Source organism: Cydia fagiglandana, chromosome Z, assembly GCF_963556715.1.
Source record: "Cydia fagiglandana chromosome Z, ilCydFagi1.1, whole genome shotgun sequence".
Taxonomy (NCBI): domain Eukaryota; kingdom Metazoa; phylum Arthropoda; class Insecta; order Lepidoptera; family Tortricidae; genus Cydia; species Cydia fagiglandana.
This window is the reverse complement of record NC_085959.1, coordinates 24,655,129-24,681,677: the sequence shown is the minus strand read 5'-3', so window position 1 is coordinate 24,681,677 and position 26,549 is coordinate 24,655,129. Positions and strand designations below refer to the sequence as shown.

The window sequence follows — 26,549 nt, the reverse complement described above, 5'->3', positions numbered from 1 at the left end:
TTCCGCCTAATGTGTACGACGGGCAATGACGTAACCTTACATTATGCGTCATCTTTGACCCGGTATGCTTTTAGCCGGATAATTGTTATTTAAATAAACGGTTAAAGATGCAACCAAACCGCCGATTACACAAAAAAAATCTAGAGGTGAACTAAATAGTTATGAGGTAACAACACAAGCCTTATTGAAATTACTATTGGGCTAGATTATTATGTTAATTATCTATCACACTATACAAATAGACATAAAAGTTATATTCAGCCGCCAGAATACATCAAACGACACATTCAGAGCTATGATACCATTGAAAGTAATGAAGTTACGAGCAGGGCCCGCAATTGTGAAGTTTTAACAAAGGGGGGACAAAACGAACTTGCTCAGGAAACTAAAGCGTGAATACTACCGAAAGTTTCACATTATCATAACGTTAGAAACGGCTTGTTGGTTGGTAGGGGATGATTTAGGTATTTACTTGAATATGTTGTTATGCTATTTTGCTGTTTATTTGGGTTGACTTTAATTTAAGAGGGCGTCGAGGAGGGTAAATTTTCAGATTCTGTCAAATTACCCCATTTCACACACAAACGCAGCTCACGCACACTGCCTCAATTTACTGGGACAGGTCAGTGACCCCTAATGTTTTTTTAAAGGTGCTGTTTCGAGTTTAGTGTTAACTACTGACCTTCTTTGAGGAATTTAAACTGTCAAAGCTTTCCTTCGTGAGAAGACAGCAAAACCGGGCAAGTGCGAGTCGGACTCGCGCACGAAGGGTTCCGTACCATAAAGCAAAAAAAAAACGGAAAAAAATGCATAAAGAAAACGGTCACCCATCCAAGTACTGACCACGCCCGACGTTGCTTAACTTTGGTCAAAAATCACGTTTGCTGCATGGGAGCCCCACTTAAATCTTTATTTTATTCTGTTTTTAGTATTTGTTGTTATAGCGGCAACAGAAATACATCATCTTGGAAAATTTCAACTGTCTAGCTATCACGGTTCGTGAGATACAGCCTGGTGACAGACAGACGGACAGACGGACGGACGGACAGCGAAGTCTTAGTAATAGGGTCCCGTTTTACCCTTTGGGTACGGAACGCTAAAAACACTTTTTATATATAGCTTTCCTTGTTTGTTCATGTCATGTCATAGGTATGTGACGTACTCGTATAAGGTAATTAATTATTTTCGTTGTTGACTTTTGTATTAAGATAGGTACAATACGGCGACGCTCTTAACTGTCCATCGGTGGACCTTATGCCTTTTGTAATAAGGTTTACGAACTGTCAGTTAACAGTGTGGTGATGTGCGATGGTAGGTATGCGGTTTGTAGACATAGACCAAATTAAACCTAGGAGTTTTATTATTAAAAAATATAAGAAATCGTCTACTTTACCTACTCGAAAAAAGTGGACTATATCTAAAATTATCCCTTCATTAGTTATAGGTCTTGTAACATATTTTTTAAAACTATAGACGCTTATTATATTTCACTTATAACTTAATTTTTAAAGCTCTGTTGAGAATAAGGCAGGTCGAGTCTTGATTTCAATTTCTTGATGATATATCATTGAATTAACTTTCAAAGCACGTGATAGCTTTCAGAATAGCAACAAAACTGGTTGAAACTAAGAATTTTATTGCTGATATTATGTGAACAACATTGCTTCGTCTTCATAAATAAAATTTTAATAATTTATATTGTTTACGTTAAAATGTGAAGAAATTTGTTGATAAATTGTCTATCTAGTATATTGACATTATGTCATATATGTTTTTAAAATGACGTAATATGAATGCCAGCATAATGAAAATTTATTCCAATAAGATAAAACAAATCTTCAAACTTTTTTCATTTTTAGTGAATTAGGAAGAAACTAATTACACTGATTTGGTTGTGTTCGGATATTTTTTAAATAATTTGTTATATTTTTTAAAGTATTATGACTTATGAATAAAAACAAATCAAAATTTTAATGACTCTGGATCTCCGTGTGACATTATTCATTTACCCTATTTATTTTGAACACAGTTTTTCACTGGTATCATCATTCGTATACGGACATGAATTTCTGTCAATATATATGCCAAATTGAACTGTCAACTTGGGAAGAGCAAGTACGCGTCCGCCTCGAACGGCCCACAGCGGGAATCTGAGGAAAAGAAGAATTTGACAGATATGGCGGATGTATGGAAATTTTACGAGTTTACGTTTACGATTGAATTTCTCTGTAGCCTTTAAGAGGAAAAATAGAAAAAAGCCTGATTCGTTCTAGTCCAGTTATCTGGCTTTCAAAATGACTCGATTTTATAGCATGAGCATCGATTTTTTTATACAAATTTTACTAAACGCTGACACTCGTTCATCACGTTTTAGGTACAACTTTGCATGAGTGTATTTATTATATTGTAAAAGATTTCAAATTTTCAAGGGTGATTCGTTGTAAACACACTCTTTGGGATAATAATGATATTTATTATAAATTTTTTTATCAAGAGATGTGGACGCTAGCGACTAAACGGTGACTGCCTTTTTCGCTGATTTTGCTCGATGCAGTCTTAATACTCAATTGAAAACATTAAATTATAACAAATCTAGATGAATTTTATTTTAAAAATTGTCATAAATGTATGTAGCAATCTAGGTATGTAAATTATAGATAACTTATATACGCGAATGCGGTTTATAAAGTACTAAAAATAAAATTATATAACCTATTTCTTAATAGGTAAGTGTAATTTAAGTAGGTAAGTAAATATTGCACCAAAAAAGAACTACTTTAACAACAGATTTACAATATTAATAAAGGCGGAGGTATGTCTGTAAGCGATCTCTTCCAGACAACCTTCGGGTACCTATACCTACCGAGAAAAATAATAGAATGCTAATAAGTAAACACATTTTCAGAAACCTTTACAAGCACAAAAAAGAGTGCAGTTCAAATCATTTGTCTCACACCGGCATCGAGTAGGTAAGGTTTACGAAATACATCAGCTCACTTTATATTTCGTCAACTTTACCTACACTTTTCTTAGCACTTGCACGATACCTACATTCGGCGCTAGCATCTGCTATAGTTTTCCAGAACGGGGTGAAGGCCTGGCCGTCGTTATTCTTTAGCTAACCCCAGTCGTAAGGATTTGGTAAGGATCACTTGACAAACAACTTCTCCACACATTCGTCTGTCATTTACGTCTTATGTAGGATAGAACAGAGTACGATACGATAGAGGATGTACTATAAATTATTCCAGAATTGCAATGTTGTCTATACTCGGTACACTTTAGGGTGGTCCAAAAAAAAAAAGTTTATAAAGTTGGTCTTCCACAAGCTTCTTCTTGTTCCTTAAGGTCCCAGGAACACTCGAGCCCATTTTCAGCAAAAACAAGTAATATTTAGAGGTCGCGACGATTTGCTACTTCTGTTAAAGGGACAATACTAGGGAAAAAAATGCAACTTTGACTATTATATGTATATATATTTATTATTGAAGTAAGTAATGTAGTTTTTTATATTTATTTAAGTAACTTACATAAATCGTATTAAAATGTAACAAAATTATAGCCAGTATATATATTTTCAATCACTATCTTCAAAAGACATTGACATAACATTGGATTTTGAAGCCACAGGAAACTTTTTTCTGTGAAGATCAACCACATGCAAGAGAAATTGTTTCTGCTGTTCATCTTTTGTGATAGAAGAATTGAATTGTGTAATTAATGCTATTCCACGCTCTGCACAGTCATTTACGACCTTTGTTTGTCTAGCTTTCTCCGCCATTTGGGTGTAAATTTCATCAGTGGCCCATTGTGAAGGATCTTTTTCCAAAAAACCTACTGATTTCTCGCGTCCCTCAAAAATTAATAAGTCAAACAAGGTCGCAGTCCGCTGTGTAAAAAAAGTCTGTAAAGGCTGTTCTGGGTCAAAAGTTTTGCCATCTAGTCTTTTCAAAGCCTTTCGTCTAGGTGGTTTTTGCATATTTTTAACCATTTCTCTTTTAGACTCAATACTTACCCTGGGATCAAATAGGGAAAGTCCTATTAGATGTTCCGAAAAATACCACAAATGGCGACGAAAGGCTTTCATCGCAGTGTCACTAATCTTGCGATTTGGGTAATCTTTGATTAGTGCTAGAAGTTTTGCGTCATTCAAAGGAGCTCTGAGATGACGACTATATTAACAAGTATAATAGTATATACCTACCCTTCAAATCATAAAAGCGGTGCGTTGTGAGTTAGTGATAGGTACACATTTATCTTACATAAATGTGTCAAATTTTGTTATAAACTGACAACGTTGTATGAATACAACAAATAAATAATCGAGTATTTGGTAATTTTGCTATTTATTTCAATCGTTTAATTTGTCGCGACCCCTAAACATGCTTGGAATTGGCTGATTTTTGGTACAGACATTATTTACAGTCATACAAACAAAAAGAGTATTGTGGAGAGGGTAAAAATCAATATAATTTTTTTTCCATACATATGTGGACCACCCTAGTACACTTCCACAAGAGTAATTATGAGATGCCACATCAATTTGTCTTGAAGCTGTCCTTTATTCCAAGCCTTACTTTAACCTATTCCAACGAATCCTGAAACAGTATCACACCCGGTAAAGGCATGGAAGAAGAAGAAGGCGCCTGAATCAGTTTTAGTTAATTTGTGGGCTATCATAATTAATCATTCTCTTTATTTTTGTCCTTCTAAGATTTTTTTTGGGATACTTAACGTTGTCTTTGACAGCAATCCTGAACCTCTGTTTTCACTAGTACCTATCTGGTTTCAATTTGTCTTCTCTATATTGATTAAAAACTAGTCCCCTCTGCTAAATATTTGAAGCTTTGCTTTTATCCTAATACCACTTGTTCTCTGCGCATAACCAATTTACATAACCAGCACTGAGAGTTGACAAATTATTCCTTCTTCAAAACCGGGTTTTGTAAAATGATTTTTTTTCCTTGGACAACACCAACGTCATGTGCCGCTGCCGGTAATGTAAAAGGAAATAAAATTCCTACTTCAATACCTACCCGGTTTTGGAGTAGGAATTTTGATTGCCTCGCACATCGCACAGAACCAACGTCGGGATTGGTAATGTTACAGGAATGGGATTTCCTGATGCACAAGCGGGTTATGTAGCAGGATCTTAGCAATCTAATTACAAAACCAATAAATTATAATTAATTTGTTTGAGAATACCGGCTAAGAGCATGTTGCAAAAGCAGATTTAAAAGAGCGTTTTGTACAGAGGTACTATTAACGAGTCGAGGCATTTTCATTAGAACATACATGCTATACATATTTGTGTAGGTACCTACTACCTATATATTTTTTAGGTCCAGCCGCAAAAGTACGGGATCCTAAGTACACAACTGAGTGGTCTACCGTACAGCCTTGCATCTTGTGCACGGTAGATGCCCAACTTAAAATCACTGGGAGCATGCGCCTTTCCACCGTACCGTAGCTGTACCTGGCCGGGAATTGGATGCCTATAGGCTGAATTAGGTGCTCACCGTCGTTTCCGAAATTAACTTTGATGGACGGTAGGTATGTCGGTTTCATACATTTGGTCGCATCTAAAGTGCGGCCAGACGATGTCCGAGATTAATCCGATACTCCCATTCACTAGCCCCTTCTCCACGTCTACATTGGATCGAAACATGATTTTAGCCCCTTTGAAAATTCTTAATTTACTCGGTAGTCCACCCGTTTTATCTATATCGCTGGGAATAATGGACTCCAATGAAGTATTTCCAAGGTTTCGGGTCGCGTCAATAAGTTGTTCTTGAGCCTTTATGTCGTACATTCGAGTACCTTTTCGTTCGTAAAATTTAAGAACTTCATTGTTGTGCTTCTCTACTTGGTCGTTTGTTGGATAAATACGCAGTGCTCATACTAGATCAACAAAGGCTTAAACTTTTCGTAACTGGTGGCGCTGGAACAGGAAAGACGTTCTTGTTTAACTTGTTGAAAAATCAAGTGAACAGATGTTACGGGAAGCAGGTTACATTTAAAGTCCATTACGTGACCTTTCTCACAAGTGCAAATACGACTATGATATGATATTCCATCATGGAAAGCCTGTGCCTATGTTCCGGCTTCATATCAGACCTTGAAACCTAACCGTGGTCAAAGTTCATTACAAGACATTTCTAACAAATCCAAACACAGCTATGATACCATGTTCCATCATGAAGTTCCAGTTCATATCTTCCGGCTCCATCATCAGCTCAGTTCGACAGTACCATATTATTGTATTGTCATCAGAAATAAATGCAGCTGCCAATTTTCATGACGCTATGATCCTTGGAAGATGGTTAAATTAGTTACAAAAGTTTAACATATTCTAAGGCGAACCAAACAGCACCGTCATTAACACATTTTTCAATATATTTAGAATGTCTTGGTGGTGGTGAATTTTATTATATATTTTAACAATTAAAATCACCTGGGGAACTTCCACCAGTGTACGTAATAGTAAAAAAGTGTTAAGTTGCTGGCAGACTAACATTAACTTTCTATATACATATACGGGCATATTTTTTCCAGGCATTGTCCCATAGTTATCTTATATGCTTTAATTGCAATATGGATCTGTTTATCTGATCATTATTCTCAATTACCGAGAGTGACCTCTTTTTGACTGTGAAATGTCTATTGAAACGCGAAATAGATACCTAGGCCATAAAACTTGGGATCATCGAATCGGACTGTCAGCGGATGGGGAATGGTTCAATGATCTCCCAATATAGGTATCTTTTAAATTTCGAATTCTAACCTTCCGCATGATTAGTGGTTCTTATATATAAGTAGATTAAATAATATTTAGGCCACGAACAATAATTACATTGACTATTTTTACCTACTTATAATATTAACACAACTTAAGTACCTAACAAGTTTAAAGTCACGTTTTGGAAACTGTTGATGGCGCTGATTCCTATAGTCACCGTGATTACCATTAAAATGAAAACGTTTTGCACATATTCACCATTTGTTCCTCACATTCCTGTTCAAGGAACAGTATGTTGAAGAATAAAATATAAATTCAAATTGCGTAATTTCTTTTAGAATTAGGATCTTCAGGACCAATACGCGAAGGAAGCCTAGAGGTTCTTTACTCTTAATGCTTAAAGCAGCGGAGCGAGAGCTGAGATACCAGCCTTTTTGTCCCGGCCTATAGTAATTAATGTCATCGAAATCTTAAGTACCTAGTCGGCGAAAAATAGAGTTTAACTAAGCACAGACTTTGCAATGACAAAGTGTGAACGTGTCAGCGTATAAACGTCTATGAAAACATTTAACACGTCATGTCAAAGACGGTAGAGTGCAGTTAGGTTAGTCCCGACTATATCAGGTTTCTAATTAAGACTTTGTCACGTAAAATCTTGCTAATCTTGCAATGTCGCCGAAACTCGAGCAGTACTTCTGAAAAAAGTACCTATGGGTACACAAACGTAAATAATTCACTCTTAAATTATCATCGCAAATGACACTAAATGACCTACTTGATTGTTTCTGGGTGAAAAAAATACTCGTAATCGCCAATTATTGCACTGAAACTTAATCATTGCTATTACAAAAATATCTGAGCCTGACCTCTAATTCAAAACATTTGAGATAGACATTATAAGTATCGCAAGAGGCCTTTTTAGGCGTGATTAACAATTTTAAACAAGGCCTTATTATCCGGTTCAGCGTTTCAGCGTTACCTTGAATAGAAAAACAGCGCCTATACCTAGACTTTTTTTCTATATAAATAGATCATGATCGTGTAGTGTTTAGGTACATAGTTATCAACCAGATACCAAAAGTATTTGGTTCGTTTATTGATTCCTCTACTGTTCACGCGAGCTGTATCGCCGGTCCATTGTAAAAAGCTTTTACACAGAGATATGCTTCCATTAGCCGGCGAGTACGGTTACGTTACGAGCTGAATAGAAAAATGCAAAGCGTATTTAACGGTTAATGGTCAATTGATCCTCTAACTCTATATATCAATTGACTTGTCATTTGAAGTCAACCTAATTTATTTACGTAAGACAGTTACGTAATATGTATTATTATTTTCGTTATTTATCTTAAGTCTTAGGTTAGGGTTTTATAATATGAATATAAAAGTAAAATATGAAAACACTCACAAAACAATAAAAATACATATAAACATATAATAAAAACCTAACCTAGGGTGCCGCCGGTAACTTGGGCCTTGCCGGCGGACTATCCGCGCCGTGTCCAAGATCACAGCCTTCAGCAACTGGCCCTTGATCCAACCACCTTGCGATGGTCGGTTCAAGTGCCTGAAATGAAAATGAAATAGGAAGTATCCAGACACGATACGCGGATAGACTACTTCCCCCCTCTGTAGCTCCATAGTAGGCGCGCATGACATTCTGATTCATCGATTGAGAGCATTGCATGCGACGCACTACACCACCCGCAGCAGGAGCCGTGGGCGGGGCAGGATGTCCCGCAGGCTCCGATTGCGAGCTGGTGGTCGTGACGGCAGTGGCGGCGGCCCGCACTTGTCGCTCGACTCGCTGGTGTCGGGCGCGGTGACGAATTCATCACCCGACGACGGTTGCGAGGAGACGGGCGAGGGTGGTGCGCGCTTTGTAGAGACGCTGACGTGCGCTTTGTAGAGACGCTGATTGACTGCGTGTGTTGCTTGTTGTTATAGGTAATTTCTTTGACTTATGTATCTTGTAGACCTTGTAGTATACGTCGAACATGTTTTTGTAGTTTATACCCGATATTTATGTATGTATGAAGACTTGTCAAGGTTACTTTCCCATAAAATTTACTTAAAAATGAACACGTACAAAGTGCAGGATAATTATGCAAGCTGTATATGTACTTACCTATTAACAATTGAATCAAAGAGAACATATCTAAGTAATCATGAAATCATTTTTTGTTATGTGATGTTCACGTTCATAAACATTATTATTATTCTGCAAAATTTGTACTAGGTAAAGTAATTGTGGATGAAGGATGAAGCGAAAATAAATGTACTTTTATTATTTCTAATGAGTTATAATCATATTCATTCGGCTTAATATGTTTCTACGAAACACGTATAGTCTTTAAGATTCTTAAGTACTGGTTTTAGGATTGTGAAAAATAAAACTTGATAAATTTTCACAAATGTTAATATTTAATAAGTGTACTCTTTTATTAATTGTCATAAGAATTCATAGTAACGGTTAGATAACTTTTACATTATTAAGTTTTAACACATTTCATTAACACGATTCATGTTCCATCGATAAACAGTTATGCAATTAATTAGATAACGTCCAGTAACAACAAATTTGAAAAAAATACCGTCGTCGGATATATTCCACCCAATAATACTACAAAAGCATATGCTCATTTTATTATCACACAAACTGACACGTTAGTCGGAATATAACAACTATGCCATCAATACATGCAGGTAACCAATTAAGTAAAATAACAATGAAAGTTTGAAGAACTGTCATTTACATAAATATAAAGCATACCTACTCGTATGTGCCGATCTATTTGGTGTTCTACAACAACAGATATGAGCGTGAAAGCAGATATGAGCGTGAACGGGCTCACACGAGGCGACGCCCAGGATCGCGCAAAGTGGAGGAAAGCAAGTAGGAAAGCGCACCCTGGCAAAGGCCGGGATAACGCTAGGTAGAAGAAGAAAAAGAAAAACCTTCACGGCTCGTCCAGAAATCATGTGATCATATTTAAACTAAGTTTTCTGACAACCCTTCCCTAAATCGATCACATGTTTTTGGGAATGAAGTACCGTATAGTTTTTATTGGATATAAGATACAGGTAAAATAAACAACCAACGCCAACCTAAAATCTCCATACCATATATAAAGTGCCTAAGGTAGACTAGGCAAAGTGCTTTTATGTGTGGTCTGGAAAAGTTTAGGATAGCTTTAATAATATTGACTACATACTACATAACTAATAGTTTTTTTACTCTAAAAACTTTCAGTGTTATCCCCGTTCACTTACGTATTGCATACTTGGTAAAAATAGATCCCCTTTGTGAATTCGCAATTAGACTAATATTTTACCAAACAAAAGTGTGGTAGATACTGACGAAGTAAAATATTGTTAAAGAAGGTAGGACACATGATATTATATACATCAATTAAAATGACCAAATATAGTCCACAAAATATTTACACTTGTTTAGTGCCATTAGTTTACGATCGTTTTGGTTAACTTTTAGGATTTCGTTATTTTGCTTCGTAGTGATTCTATATAAAGTAGGTAGGCATGTGTTTGCATCATATTACACAAAACACGCTGGAGGCAGTGTATATAAAAATATACTACTTGTATACATACTCATGACAAAGTATTCCGAGAGCTTACAACAAAATAAAATACAGACGTTTCACGAATAAACTGTATTCTGCATAACGTTTCTTCGTAGAATAGATACCGTTATTATTAAATATATGTAAATGTAGTTTTATTAATATTAAACACTACTTAGATTGAAAAAAAAAGAATATAACAGGGCTTGTACAATGTTTATGAAATATTATTTAACCATAATTAGTTTTCTAATGAGTAAGTAGGTACCTGAAGGATGAAGTGAAAATGAATGTACTGTTATTATTTCTAATGAGTTATAATTATATTCCTTCGGCTTAATATGTTTCTACGTAAACATAAACATTTTCCTATTACAAGTATACAGTCTTTAAGATTCTAAATTATTTACATTAATTACGTCATTATATGACTATACCACACATATGTAAAGTTTGAACATACGAGTAAATAATGTGTGAAGTAAAAGGGCTTGTAGATTTTAAAACGATTCTAATCATATGAAGATTAACTATTTCTGTTATCTTTTCTTAGTGGTTAAATCCATTTAAAATGGAAGGATATTTTATAATTATTTACAACAATAAAAGTAATATTTTATACAGACAATATCATTCAGACATAAAGGTCTTTCGGATACATTACTAAAATTAACGTAAAACGTATTTACCTGTTTTTTTGAGTAGTTAAGTGAACTTGTCGCTTTTATATACAGTTTTCAGTGAAGATATTTACAACCATGCATCGTCCAGTGATTTACACTTTCTTACTACAGTGCATCTTCCACACTACAAAATGTCATCACTTTATACATAATTGTAAATATCTTCCATTTCTCATACATTCATTTCGGACATGGCCGCTTGAGGAACCCGCGATTTCTGAAAGTGCTGCGTGGTGGGCGAGGGCGGCGCAGGCAGCGCCGCGCCGTTGCCGGCCGCCAGCGCCTGGCCCGTCTGCGCCTGAACGTCCGGCAGGTTGCTCGAGCTGCTCATGAATGTTGCATTTTTCGGCAATGTCATGCAATTTGACGCGTTGCAGATTTGATTTTGTTGTTGATAGCTAAATCCTACTTTCCTTGGCAGGGTAGTGCATTGACCTCGACTAGTGGGTGGGCTAGCTTTTTGAGATAGATTTGACATTTGTATACCCGTGTGACAAACATTGGGACAGTTTGAATTTGAAAAATGTGGCACACGATTTGTCATTGCAATAATAGCATTCTTATCTTGATGATCGATGTCAACGATAGTACTTGAACTTTGAGAATGGCCGATAAAATAGTGAGGGTGTTTTGACGAGACGCTGTCAAAAGTAGAGTTGTGTGAACGTTTTTGTTGTTGTTGCAAAGCTTTTACTTGCAGGCGAGTTTTATCTCTCTGGTAATACACGCCAGCAAAAATGAGGACATTTAGGATGAGTAACGAACACCCAATAGCAATAGTAACACTTAAAGCCGTGGAGTAAGCTGTGTAGCCAGCCACTTCCAAGTTTGAAATGTCTTGTGTATGAGTGTTGTTCGGTATCTGACTCTGCGTAACAGCGGAGCCGGGCCGCGCTGACATAACGCTCACACAAGTAGTCACGAACGTATCCATTGTAGTGGACGGCACATCTAAGGTAACATTGTATATAGGCCTGCGGTAAAGCTCAAGTGTGGGGTCAAAGTAGTTAGCTCGGGTGAGCGGATCAGGCCGAACTAGTCCGTCGTATAGTTCTGGGTCGTTGTGGTTTCGGAAAAGGTTGTGTTTTGCAACCACGTCCTTCATGCCGGCCCTATGTATCTCCGGGATCAACCGCAGCCACACGGACAACTGATGGGCCCGGTAATGGTTTTTCATGCGCGGCTTCATGCCTGCAATAGAGTTTTTGAATGAAGAAGGGTGTAGTTTGAAATTTCGGGGACTGAAATTGCTTTGACGTTGTGTTAGGTTGAATGAGTATTGGTAATGGTGAATATATGCAATTAAACTTCATATTGGCGTTTTTAAGTTACTTTGTTGTATATAAATCACGATAGCCGTTTAGGCGTACGAAGTTAAAATTGCATATACACAAAACCAAGATTTCTTCCACGATTACCATTTAATGAATGTGTATAGTCCGTTTTTATTAGCATTAGAAAGAACTTCGCAGAAGTTTGCTTGTGGTTCCAAATCTGGCACTTTTAGCGGTAACAATTTGAAGTAAATTATATGTATTGACCATGCTACATTAGATAATTCAATAATTATTAACAATTAACGAGCCTGATAAAAACTGCACGCTTGCTTCTCCGGAGTTCTTTCTAATGCTAAAAAAAACGAACTATAATAAAGGACGGTATGCATAAAATTCTTATCAAGATTCAATAGAACCGTGATGGTAGAAGTTTTATTTATAATTTGAATACATACCACCCATATTACACATTTTTTTTTAATGAATGGCAAATGTGGCAAAATTACAGATATGTATTGTCCGGAATTTTCTTTATTGTTTGACTTCAAGTTATAAAACTACTTAAAAATTCCGTAAAAATATTTTCAACTTTGTTGCCTAAGACAAGAAATGAAACAAATACTTACCTCACTAAAGTAAAACTTATTTACCTATAGCTTGATTTTAATTAAGTACCTACCTTAAATATTTGAATTATTGGTTCGTATGATTCGTGGCCGAGTTTAAAAACATACATACATACGTTCCTAGGGATACAAATGGAATACAAAATAAAATATTTTATAGTAACATAAAATCCAATCATTTTATTCGACATGCATTAAGCTTAATAAAGCTTATGTTGTGAGTACTAACCGACAATATACCGGGTGTGGCCTGTAATATGAGCAAAAATTAAACTGTAGGCTGTACTCCTCATACTGACCTGCTAACATTTGTTCAGCGACTTTAAAAAATAACTTGTGGTTTGATTTAAAACACACTTTAAAGTTTATTCTAAGACGCAATGTATTGCGAATTTTGTTATGTTTAAGGCGTGACAAGCAACGTCAATCACAATGATATGGCGTGGCGATGGCGTCCATTGAAGATAATATTTATTTTGTATGAAAAATAGGAAGTCTAAATACTTCATAATTTTTAAAAGTTGTTGAACAAGTGTCACCGTTTGAGGAGTACAATCTATGTTTTAATTATTTGCTCGTGTTGCAGGCCACACCCGGTATAGGTAAGTACCTATAGTAATTAAAAATATATTCATGATAAACACGCAATAAATACTTATGCCACGGGATTCGGACCCAGACCAAGGACCTCCAGCATTGTATACAGGGTCACTATCGACTAGGTTAGAACCGTATTCACATTTTAAAATCTGTTATGAAAATGATATTGATACGATACAATCGGTCGGCTTATCTATAGAACGCACGAAAGGCACTGTATGTGTGCAGTGTTGCCAACTTGGCATAAATGATGCCAGATCTGGCATATTTTCACTCGCTTTGGCACCAAAATTTTCCATTTAGAATCTGGCATAATTTTTAGCATAATTTAGTCTAAGCCAAGTTTTCACCAACTTGGCAACAACAATATGCGCCATCGCCTTATGTGGTTCATATTTTCATAAGAATTTTGACTTTTGTGGGCGGATAGACATGAACAGATTGTATATGTACCTATACATTTTTTTAAATGGCAACTATAGTTGGTCAAGCAAATCTCAAGTCAAGTCAGTAGAAATTAGCAGTAAATTTAAAAAAAAGTAGGCGCGAAGGGTTATCGTCCCATAGAAAATTTGAATTTTGCGCCTTTTTCTACTGACAAATTGCGGTGTTTTTTACAGAATATTTTTAGAGACCACATTATTTTAACTGTGTATTTTCAAGTGACATTTTAGCATTTTTTTTAGCATAAGTATTTCTAAAATCTTTGGAATAATTTTGGCATAATCTAGACATTAGTCTAGCATCTTTTCAAAATCCGAGTTGGCAACACTGTCGCCAATTTGCGAGATGCACTGTAATTTGTGCCAAGGTCAAGGTTGTATCGTAACAGTAACAAAATGTTTAAGTTGATTTCCATATTCTAGTTTTGTCACCGTACATAACTATTCTGAGGGTTATACCTAATATCTTACCAATTTCTAGATATTTCTGATGCAAAGTGTCATATTCATCCCAAACAATGCTCTTGTATCTGTTGCGTTCTCTGGATATTGGTAACAAGGATTCTTGTCGCAGTGCCTCATTAGGATTCCTAGGTAGAGAATTAGAAATGGTATAATATCAATACGTATAATACAAGCGAAGTCTTAACCTCATAACGATGGCAACGTAGACATATAAAACAAATGTTCACTGGTGAGTTGAAATTTATCTAATTCGATTAGGTAATAGAATTAAGTCGCAACTGTATTGCTGCTGCAGTTGACACCCAAATGTCACCTTAAAGGTAAATTGCTTTGCCAATATTTGCATAAAAATTTTACATCTGTTTTTTTATTTAAATTCTAGTTTTAACAAAAGTCATGATAAGGTAAGATAAGATAGTTCGATAAACCTGTAAAATGTTATGTAACCAGAATTAATATAATGTGTAACTTCATATTTGACCTTGACTCTTTTAAGATTTATGCATATATATCAATTAATCTGTGTACGATATAAAATAATGTGAGACTATGTATTAATACTATCTTTACTATGTCACACAAGATGTCGATAAAAAAGTTTACATCCCAAACTCGATTTTTTACGAAAGGTCGGCACAAATTCACGAAACTACTAAGAATAAAACAAACAGCAGACGACTTACCCTGTTCTCGCAAAGTTGGCAATGTAAAATATGAAAGCTTCGGATAACGCAACCTCTGATTTTGTATAATTCTTAGGAAAATGACCTAAGCCGTCGACCAGCGGCGCTCCGAACAAATAAGGCAACTCTTCTCCGTGAACAGATCCCATTCTCTGAAACAGTTAAGAAAGTTATTTTAATAAAAAATTGTATAATGCCACAGAAAAATAGTGCCATGTGATCATCATATCATCTCATAGTAGGTACCTATAATAAGGAATGTAAAATAATCTTGATTTTATTAAAATTAATATACGGGGCACTCAATATCAACAGTATTGAAAAGACAAAACTTTATGATTATGAATATTCCTTAAAAATCTGTATTTTTTAAATATATTTATGTTAATATTTACTTATAAAGCCTAATTAATTATTAGAAATTAAATGCCGATCTTGTTGTTAACATTAATTACTACTGACGACGGATTTGTGTTCTTTTACATTTCTAATATTTAAAAACGTGTTTATTACTGGTTTGAATTCTATAGTAGAAATAGCTTTTTTGTATATACGGTACGGTCTTCCCCGACATATAACCCAGTCGATTTGATAGTTCTGTTATCGTGTACTTACCAAGATTTCCTAACCTAACACATTACCTGTGGATAATCTCCATCCTTCGTTTGGTAGTCAAAGACATAGAAGAAGGCATTTGGCCCAGAATCGGGCGAGCTCTTAGCGACGCTTAAGAAGTCTCCAGTTTGAACCAATGGTGCTACGTATTGTGCATCCGAGAGTGCTAATACGGCTGCGTCTCGAGTGTTGATTGGATGCTGGCAAATAAGACATTACGCAACATGTTAATTACTTATAAAAAATGATAGCACCTGTATAATTTGAGCGCAATGAGAATGGAATTCGAAAGTCCCGTTTAGCCCTATATATCCTAATAAGTAAAACCCTTTTACTTTGTTTTATTGCATCCTTTTACACAGAAGTATGTAAAGTAGATTTTCCTTTTTTACAATAGCATAGGTACACAATATACATTAACAGTATTCGTCTGTAAACCCTAGTTGTCCGGGGCATCATCCCCCAGGTTTTGACTAAGTACCTACTGCAAATATGTAATTGTCTTTTAAAAAAACATATTTGTGGCGCTTGTTAAGTTGGGCGTCTTCTGCATCTGCAGCAGTATTCGGGCCGAGCGCTGGACATGGGACGGAGCCAAATAATCCACGCAGGTCACGTCCCACGCCAAGGGTCGCCCCAAAAACCAAGGCGCAAGCGAACATCCAACGGGTCTTTTAGATCTTTTACAAACATAATCGCTAATGTGTCACGTGTACACACATTGCAAGAAATAAAATAAAAAAGTAAAATGAAAGAACTGCATTGTTCAAAGGAGTATAGTAATTAGTAATTTAATGATTTCTATTGTAATTAGTAATTTAATGAATTCTTACCTGGACCGTTCGTTCCCAATCAGTGTATTCATTTACTATCGTGAAAAATATTTCACTCAAATGATATGTGTACGCGTTCCTTACGTAAGTCCTAAAATATAAGTGAATGTTATATTGTTCCTGTTGATACACAAATAATCAAACACATTTGTTCTGGAGTCAGATGTTAGCATAGGTACCTACGTTTGCGAAGCTCTGGCTGTTATATGTTACAAATGAAATATAATACTTATTTATTTATATAGCCCCTTAGACTGGGTGAGAGAATCTAATCAATGTTGGTTGCTGGCTTCTATTTCTATAAGAAATCTCTCGACTCAGTGTGCCTGTTGGCAAAGGCGTCCTCCAATAGCTTCCATTGTTTTTATATTTTTACTATATTTTATTGGAGGGCTATGGTCTGAACTTCCCTCAGTGACCAGCCGTAGTGGGAAGGTTAAAGATCTGTGCACACCGGCTTGCGTGTGCGTGACGTGCACGTGTGCGTGCGCTAAATGTTGGAGCCGCACACGCACACGTCACGCAAGCGGTGTGCCGCCTCTCATAAGAATCTGTATACTACAACACCGCACGCGCACGTACACTTCACGCACACGCATCCGGTGTGCACAGGCCTTTATTATGCAAGTTGTTTTGTGTTATGTTTATTGGTTCCCGTACCGGGAATTGAACCCAAGCCTCCTGGGTGAAAGCCAGGTATCCTATACTTATAAAAATCTTGACTTTTGATACAAGTTTAGTATGTATATTTAATCAAGACTATTAATATAAATATTCTATTACTAATCTATTCGTGTAACATATGTTAATTAATGGTAAACAATACCTACGGACTGTTTTATTATTTTGTAAGAAAATTTCACACTGTTAAGTGGTTTTAAGTTCCGATCAGTCTCATAAGCTTTCCTCAATTTAGGATTCTGTTGGTCTAGTTATGTAAGATAGTACACAAATGTACTGCCTTCATAAAAATCATCAATGTTGAAACCAGAATATTTTCTTGAAGTTACATTATTCCCTTTTGTTGATACAAAGTAAAATAGATTATATAGCTACCTACTTTACTAGTTCCTGCGGTTGTCAAATACCAATTTGTTAAATAAACATCGAGTTCACCTTATTATCCTGTCCCTCCGTTCACCCTCAAATCCGTTTTGTATATCTTGAGCTGAGAATTTCCACAGTGCTTCACTCGTAACCACTCCAAAAAGCAGGTCATATTTGTTCTGCCCACTCCTTATCCCGAATATCCTATCGCCACCTCTTTTATCAGCTTTAATGTTATTAACTCCGGAAACACTTGTGAAACCTTGCAGATCATTTGGAATGAAATAGGTAAGTAGTTCTTTAGCGTAGTCTGTTTTGACCACTACTCCGTCAACGGATGGCCCAAACGCTGTTAGATAGCTTGGTGTATTAATTTCCGCCGACATGAGCTCCTCCAGTGGGACTTCACGCAAACAATCAACTATTAGTTCGTGATCCTTAACAATGTCTTCTGGTAAGGTGCAATTTGATTGCTTGGCCAGTTGGACGGAAAAACTAACAGGATCTTCTACGAGAGCCCATGAACTTAATGCGGAACCAGATAATAGTATAGCTCGATGAAAAAGTCCTGCAATAATATATTATAGGTGCATAAAATAAGTAAGCAAAATCACAATCAAGATAAGAACATTACTTACAGCACTAAATAGCTCTAAAATTTATATCTAACTCCTAAAATGGACCTACACAGCTGTTTGGTGAGGAATCACTTTTCTTTAGGCGATATGTATACATTAGGTATAGCGATAAATTGTCCTTACCCGGCATTACAGTCGGTGATATCATCAGAAAGTTAATACACGCAGCACCAGCACCGTGCCCCAGCATGGTCACATTACCAGAGTCTCCGCCGAACAAAGCTATGTTTTGCTGAATCCAATGTAATGCCGCAATTTGATCCATCAGTCCATAGTTGGCAACCCTAGCCTTAAGATGGGGTATGGGGTTGGCATTCAAGAAACCTGCAATAAATATTTCAATTTAGGTACTTATAACTTGGCTAAAAAAAAACCTAATAAAATAATTTAATAAGTATTACGTAAAACTGAATCTCCCTGTACCTACATGTATTATCAATTGTATTAAATCAGGTAGCGATAGTACAGTCAAGGAAATTAGTATTTCTATAGGTTAAACTTAATATATAAATACAAATACAAAAATCAATTGTTAAAATCCCGGCCTTCAGGCACGGACTTTCACTAATTTAAACAAATGGAATCTTAATTAGTAGCACAAAATTGGATTATCACATTAAGAAACTCATCTCGCATTTTGGCAAACAAATTAAGATACCTAAGAAGCATGAATTTTGTACAAGGCAATGCGGTACAAAGTTAGATAATCTTAATCTTACCTAATTTAGGGATAACATTAGAAATGTTGCTCGTAGTAACCTGGATTTATATATCGCACCACTTCTTTATTTCATCGAATTACAAAGAAGCATACCTACAGTATAATGTTACCGTAAAACCCGTGAAAAGGCAGTTTTCATAGTTATAACTAGTTTTCCGTATCGCTTCAACTAGTTAAGATAAGTTTTCCGTGAAGCCTTGGTGTAAATAACTAGCTTACACTCGATTAAAAAAAAACCAGGTTTTGCAAAGTGCCTTGGTGATAAGTAATACCTACATTATTATCCTTACTTACTAAATACATTATTATTGAGGAGCGAGTAGTAAGGTTGGCTACGTACAGTTGTGTCCAATATAATGCTCCATCATTCGAACTGTGTTGTTGAATTTTGACCAACTAGGTACTTGGTTCAGTCCCCAACCCGCATTCGGCCAGCGTGGGGACTATAGCTCAAACCCTCTCGTGCTTGAGAGGAGGCCTGTGTCCAGCAGTGGGACGTATACCTATAGGCTAAATTATATATATAGGTACTTGGTTTGATTGCTTGCTTGAAGCTCTGGTGATGGCACGCCCACGAAAACCATAACTTATTTTAGAAATTACTAACTCATATTGTATGTGTACATTGACAGAAAATAGTCATATGCCGAGTTTTGACCAGTGTATATTTATTCTAATTTAGCTTACCTAGAATACCTAGTCTGTAGTTAATGGTGATAACAACAAGCCCCGCATAGCTAGCTAGCACGGCCCCGTCGTAAACGTTTCCAGAATTCCACTCAAATGATTCTCCGTGGATAAAAATAACAACTGGATATTTGGCCTGCAATGTCGGACCCACTGAAACAAAAAAATACAATGATTTTTTTTATGAAAAAAAACTGAGTTTTACAATCTAATAATTGGAATGATTGTCTTTGTTATAATAACATAGTTGAAAAATCACGAAGGGCAACCTGAAGACACTGCTAGGTTTTGTGGAGAAGCTGGGGTGGCTAGAGTAGAGTAGTAAACTAGTAACCTCGTTTTCGCGCAAAATAGGCACAATGGTTGTCCTATTTTGCGTTAACAGTTAACCTGTGTCATCTTCCCAAATTTTATACCTATTAAGGTTGACTCACGATAGACCGGGCCGGGGCCGGGCCGGAGCTTGCGGCGGTTCGTTTTCCACGGAAAGCACCACGTTATCACCGATTAGCGTCATAGAAAATGACATGTCGGACGCCTCGGCTCGGGCACGGCCCGGTCTAGCGGAAGTCATCCTTTACACGTCAGTTTATAAAATTGTATGATGTTGTATTAGATGCCTACTTGATACGGTTTCTAAGTAGATATGTACAATATTAACACGGGACGGACTTATGAAATAGGTAGGACGGAGAAATAGGTACGACAACGACGGCCTAATTTAACTTTGTTCTTACTTCTTCTTATTTAGGTGCCATATCCTCTACGGATGTCGGCTACCTAAGTCCGGAACTCTTCTCTATTTGCAGTCTTTCTGTCTAGCGTGGCAGCGTCGATTCCCGTCCAACTCCTAAGGTTAAGTATCCATCCAAGTTGTTTTTCTTTTCCCTCTGCCCCTTTTGCCTTCGATTTTTCCCTCTTTTATCCCTCTAACAATATTATATTTGTCATGTCTGTGTACGTGTCCAAAGTAAGCGGTTATTCTTTTTATTATTGTAATTACTAATTCTTGTTTCTTTTTCATTTGCTCTTTACATTTCCCAATTTATGTTATTAGTTATTTAAAAATCTCTTTTAACCAGTTTTAGTATCGTCATATTTTACAAGCATTAATTAACCTACTGTGTTCTGAATTTTAACATCCCGCGGGAATGTTTAAGGTAAGCAAGAAGACAATGACTAAAATGGTAGGGCATTCTTCTTATATTGTTTTCATTTTCTCTTTATTACAGTCAGGAAGCTCAAACTTTTGTTAAAATATCGGACAAAGACCCTATCGTTGCTTTACAATAGTATGCAACTCTCTAGATAGAGCACGGAGCTATTGTAGGCTATGATTACATTTTTGAACAGTGTTCAGGAGATATTTCATTGCTAGTGCTCTCTGAGTTCTATTCCGTTACTCCCATTCGAAATAAGACCTATTTAATTCGTTTCTCCATTAAGGTACAATTTAATTCAGTAACTTTAAGTTACCTATTTATTCTGTACATAAATAAGAATCTTTGGAAGAGGAATAAAAATAATCTAAGTATCAAGAACATAGTGCACTTTTGTCCACATTAATAATAGTTTTACTTAGATGCTTTTCCCTGTACCATATTTAATATTCATTCATTGTGATGGGTTTTGCTCCTTATTAAAGTAAATGCAACTGTTTTTTAAATGGGTACACTGGTACACAGTATATCCGAAAAACGGGATTTTCGATTATTGTGATTTGAGCTGTGAATTGTGAATAAAAACCGGTTGCATTATACCTATAATCCCAAGTAATAGGACCACATGATTTTAAATTATAAAAAGGGGACGTAAACCGGGGAAGCTATCGGAGAAGGCCTATAAGTGTAATGATATTAAAATATCGGCGAATACCTCGCTCTCATCGATCTGCCGTACCTATAAGGCACATCGGGATATTATATATTATATGCCCCGATTCAGTTTTACCAAATTGATATGGTTTTCATCTTAATTTGATACGAGCATATTGTCGTTTCGCTTGTAAATTCCACTATATGATCTGTCAAATTTAAATAAAAGGAGAATAGGTATGTAACATAGTTTATTAGGGTTTAATTTCAGTTTTCAAAAATAGAGCAAATGTCGGAATACTTAAGCGTAGCGACTATAAATCGTAAAATGGTGGCGTATCATGATATGCGATCGACCGACGATATACAGTTACAAGACAAAAACGGCTTATAATATAGGTACCATACACTTTCCTCGCTTAATAATCTTATCTTTTGAGTATGTAAACAATAAATTAGGTTATCTCGATATACGAAACCTTTCTAGTAAATCAACATTATCCGTTCTTATCCAAAACAATAAATTGTCAGTATTGGAAATAAAGTCGAAGCTGCGAACGGATCAACGTGTCTGTTTTCAGTGAACCGTAGAGCACAGGTGCGCTCTGTGGAAACAGATTTTATGAGACAAGATTTATATAAACGTCGATCTGCAAACTCTGTTAGACTTGTTAAATGTTAACATTTTTGTATGATAATATTATTTGGTTGACTTGTATTTTGTAAACACATTGTTTACAAAATATATCACCACCACCAGTTGTCACCACTGTAAAGCTTAAGATAAGTTTGTAAGTTATACCTATTTAAATATATAATAATTTTGGTTGGTGTGTAAATACGTCAAGCAAGATTATAAAACATACCTTGGACGGGGGTGTAAATGTTCATGTAGAGGCAATCCTCGCTTTGATTCTTCAGTCTTGGTAGCAGTCTCCTCAAATACTCCAGTCTACCTTTGGGCATTCTCTCCAAAGCAAGAGTCTCGTTTGAAACATCTGGCAAGCGTTGGGGGCACACTGGACCCATTTGGTCGACCTGTTTCACGTCATCCCATGGTGCTGGAGCGCGCGTTGGTGCGAACCTGCATTATAAGCGGCTTTTACAATTAACTTATTAAGTACCCACATCCATACACTAACTGCACTGCAAGAACGTCCATTATACTCAGATTCTACATAAAATTTGTTGGGTATGGTACTTAAATACACCGTATAACGTTGTGCAATTGTAAATAATTTTAAAGATTACCTGTTAGACCCGGTAGGTGGAGTCGCATACGGTACTCCTAAATACGCTTCCACCGGTTTCAAGAATTTATGTTGATCCATCGGCAGTATAACACCTTGCATTTTACCGTATCTCGTTCCAATCACTCTTGTCCTAAGCATAGAATTTCTTCCACCGTTGTAACTATTGCCACACGAACTTCTTGGGAGGAGTAAAATAAGAAATATAACCAACTTTGCTTTATCTGCTTGCTTTGATTTCAAATTAATATTTGCTTTTAAATATGTGGAATGCTTTCCAGATTTGTTGTCTAAGTTTTGCTCATTTATTAATTTCGTGTTGACGTTAAGGGCGTTATACTGTTTGATTGAATTACATATATGTAGCGGCAGTCTTATATTAGCCATTTTGAGATAATGTCAGCTATGGGGTCCCATTATTTATTCAATTTCGTCAATTTTATTACAATTGCGGTGCATTAAATTACTCAAACAATCGTTTTTAGAAAAATAAACTGCTTTTAATAGTGTTGGCACAATATTTTCACTAGGCACAGCCATCGTTTATAACCTGTAACAAAAGAAACTCGAATTATATGCGTGTCGAAGTAAGTACATTATGTGGTTTATTTTGCTCTGCGGCATACCTATACGATTTTGAGTTAATACTGACACTGTACACCGATAAAATAAAAAGGTAAGTACCTGTATTAAAAATGTATGAAATTGACAGATTACATATAATTTACGAGTTGCGGAAAGCGGTATATTTCATTTAAAGCTATTTAGTGTGCATTAAATATGTACGGCTGGATTATATACCGAAAGGTTGTTATTGTAGTCATTTGCAGGGTATTGTTGCATGGTCCCATTGTAGTAAAAGTTGCACAGTATAACCTATATATATTCACCTCGTAAATTATTGCCGGTGACTAAAAAAACAACAAATTAAATGTTATTAACATCAAATCCAAGTTGTTGACCAAGAAAGCCTTGTCAAATACACTAAAAACGTAAAAATCGGATATCAAGGAAAAATTTTTTTGTAAAATAGTAGTAGTAGTAGTAAACTCTTTATTGTACAAAAAGACATTAAAAATAACATACAATTAGCAAGAAGTACAAAGGCGAACTTATCCCTTTGAGGGATCTCTTCCAGTTAACCTTTGAGTAGATGAGAGGAGAGAGTGAAAAGAGGGTGACAAATGCAGCAAAATGTACAACAAGGTACCAGAAAGATAAAGGATATAAATACATACAAAATTTATAGGATAAACATACATATATTACACAAAGAGGAATGGGGAAAATACACTAAAAATTGGAAAGAATTAGAACGATAAAAAGCAACTATACAATAGAAATATAGACAAATTAATCAGTCATATTATTATAAATAATTTTAAGAAGACTAACCTTACCACAAAATGAGTCTAATATTGTATATACCTCATCGTTGTCGATTATTAAGTCTATAATTACAAAGTCTAACCCCCTTATTCATAAACGTTTACTATAGTTGACAAGCCGATAATAATTGTTTATCCCTTTCCGACGTATTGGTATGACGGAAAGGGACAAACTATTATTATCGGCTTGTCAACTTTAGTAAAAGTTTACGAATAACGGGGTAAATATATACTCCGATCCGAGGGCATAGGACTTGTTTTAGAGGTCTGAAAAGATAGCAAATGACCCAACCCAAAAATGGCAAATGATGAACTAAACGCTCTTTAATTTTCGTTGTAAACAAATAATAAGAGACGTACTTAATAAAATATTACAGGGTAGTTTGCTCTCGGTCTTAAAGCATTTTTTTAAACTAGGTACGCTATCCTTATAATTAACTTGGTATAGGTATTAATTAAAGTATTAGAACTATTAGAAGTCACATTAGATACGTTTTTTATTTAAGTACTACCAAAAAATTCTGGAATCTAAAAACCTGCGGGCAATCAGCTTTCATTGATCCATTCGTATTGAGAAGACGAGGATACCCAATCCCCGAAAGATTTTAAAAAGATGACAAATGGCTTATTCAGTATTCGATAGCAAATGCTTGTAATAAATCAAGAGGCTCGATTATTCGTAAAGAGAGGAATATAGATGAGGGAAAAGGCTCAATCAATCGCATTTGGACATTTGACGTATTACACATTATGCAGTGTTCATAACACCGAGTTAATTTGCATATATTAGTTTATTCTCTCAAAAATTGTTAAATTGTTGTTCCATGACTCATGAAGTCATGACTTCAAACTGAGGAATGTGAATGTTTAAGGCAAAGTGAATAGTTTCTCTAAAACTTTCTAGAGGTATTAATGGTTGACAACCTGTTAATTGATTGATGAGACCACCACCTGCTGTGGTGATTAATTTGTTTGTCTTCCCCACACATTTAAATTAAACATATAAAGTTAATTCATATACATTTATATATACAAATTTGTCATGTTATATTAATAGGTTTATAAAAATAGGTACTACGCTATAAAAATCAATACAACAAACTTTCTAGCTAATGTCACATAAGGAAATCCCTTTTACGCCTGCCATGCGGAAAAACCCGCTAAGTGATTCTCCCTCAAAAGCAGAAACGGGTCAAGATATACTGCTACTCGGGCTTAGGGTTGGCATGTGATAAAAATAATTAGACTCGTCAGCGTTTTGACGTGTTGAAGTATTGTTTTCTTTACAGTTTATGAGTTTTGCTCGAGACCTAATTTATTGAGATTAAAAATGACATACCTGATCTTATGAATATGTTTTAAAATGTGTAGAAATATATGTCTTTTCATATTTTTTTCATAAGCTTAAGATTAAGCTATGCCAGTCATTTTTAATGAATTAACATTTTAAATTTATGGCTGGTTATCATTGCAAAAAAGCGGCCAAATGCGAGTCGGACTCGCCCCTGAAGGGTTCCGTAGCAGCATGTAACATAATAAAATTGCGGTTTACTATTTATTTTGGTGTGAAAATCTTAATGCGGTTTACAGAATACATCTATAGTTCGTTTTTTTTAGCATTAGAAATAAGGTACTTATACAATCTTGATGTGTCTTTTAATAAAAAACACATTTTAAAAATAAGTTACGGCAAATATGTAACAATTATGAAATTTATGAATCTAATACGATAATTTATATTCTTCTGCTTTCATAAGTAATAGTTACTGATTTTTAAAAAGCCTTTTTCAATTAAAAGACATGTCAAGATCGCTTACCTTCTTTCAAGTTCTTTCTAATGCTAAAAAAAACGAACTATACTTACTAAGTTTCAACAGTTCTTATAGTTCTTATAGTTTCGGAAAAAAGTGGCTGTGACATACAGACGGACAGACAGACAGACATGACGAACCCATAAGGGTTCAGTTTTTTGTCATTTGGCTACGGAGCCTTAAAAAGTCTCATAACATAAAGCTAGTTAGAGTCTGTGCGGAAAGAGAAGAGTCGTGGAATGTAAGAGCCCATACATTTCACGACTCTTCTCTTTCCGCATAGACTCTAATTAACTTTATGTAATGAGACTTATTTGCAATTATGATTTTTGCTGTAATGTTAGGGTGTGAATAATTTTACCGTTTTTAATTTAAAAAAACTAACATTTATTTATTTCGACTATCTTTATGAGTTGACTAGATACATTGTGAGCTCATTTTCTTAATCCATGAACCGCACCAGTTTGAAATGGAGACCCGCCACCTGATTAATAGCTTAATTTGTTAGAATAACAGCGAGGAAAAAAGAATAAGTGGGTAACTAAACACAATTTTTTGTACCCGAAAGGATCTTTTTGTGGGCTAAATAGTAGTAGTGTTCATGGTTCACCTTTTCTAATCCGTTCCCTGCCTTTGCGTGCTTTG

The 26,549-nt window shown here is 35.7% G+C and overlaps 1 protein-coding gene across 1 annotated transcript in view; it reads right to left on the bottom strand.

The window, feature by feature from the left end:
• Window positions 1-9,181: 9,181 nt before the first annotated feature.
• LOC134678070 (neuroligin-4, Y-linked-like) overlaps window positions 9,182-26,549 on the bottom strand; it is a 37,332-nt gene continuing 19,964 nt past the window's right edge. Inside the window, exons 2-11 of the mRNA XM_063536511.1 lie at window positions 22,707-23,255; window positions 22,322-22,539; window positions 19,642-19,794; window positions 18,357-18,557; window positions 17,665-18,163; window positions 16,549-16,639; window positions 15,742-15,915; window positions 15,101-15,252; window positions 14,424-14,542; window positions 9,182-12,197 (exon numbers count right to left, since the gene is read on the bottom strand). Coding sequence (XP_063392581.1) covers window positions 11,179-12,197; window positions 14,424-14,542; window positions 15,101-15,252; window positions 15,742-15,915; window positions 16,549-16,639; window positions 17,665-18,163; window positions 18,357-18,557; window positions 19,642-19,794; window positions 22,322-22,539; window positions 22,707-23,092 — 3,012 coding nt within the window. The 5' untranslated portion in view covers window positions 23,093-23,255 and the 3' untranslated portion in view covers window positions 9,182-11,178. The remainder of the gene's footprint in view (window positions 12,198-14,423; window positions 14,543-15,100; window positions 15,253-15,741; window positions 15,916-16,548; window positions 16,640-17,664; window positions 18,164-18,356; window positions 18,558-19,641; window positions 19,795-22,321; window positions 22,540-22,706; window positions 23,256-26,549) is intronic.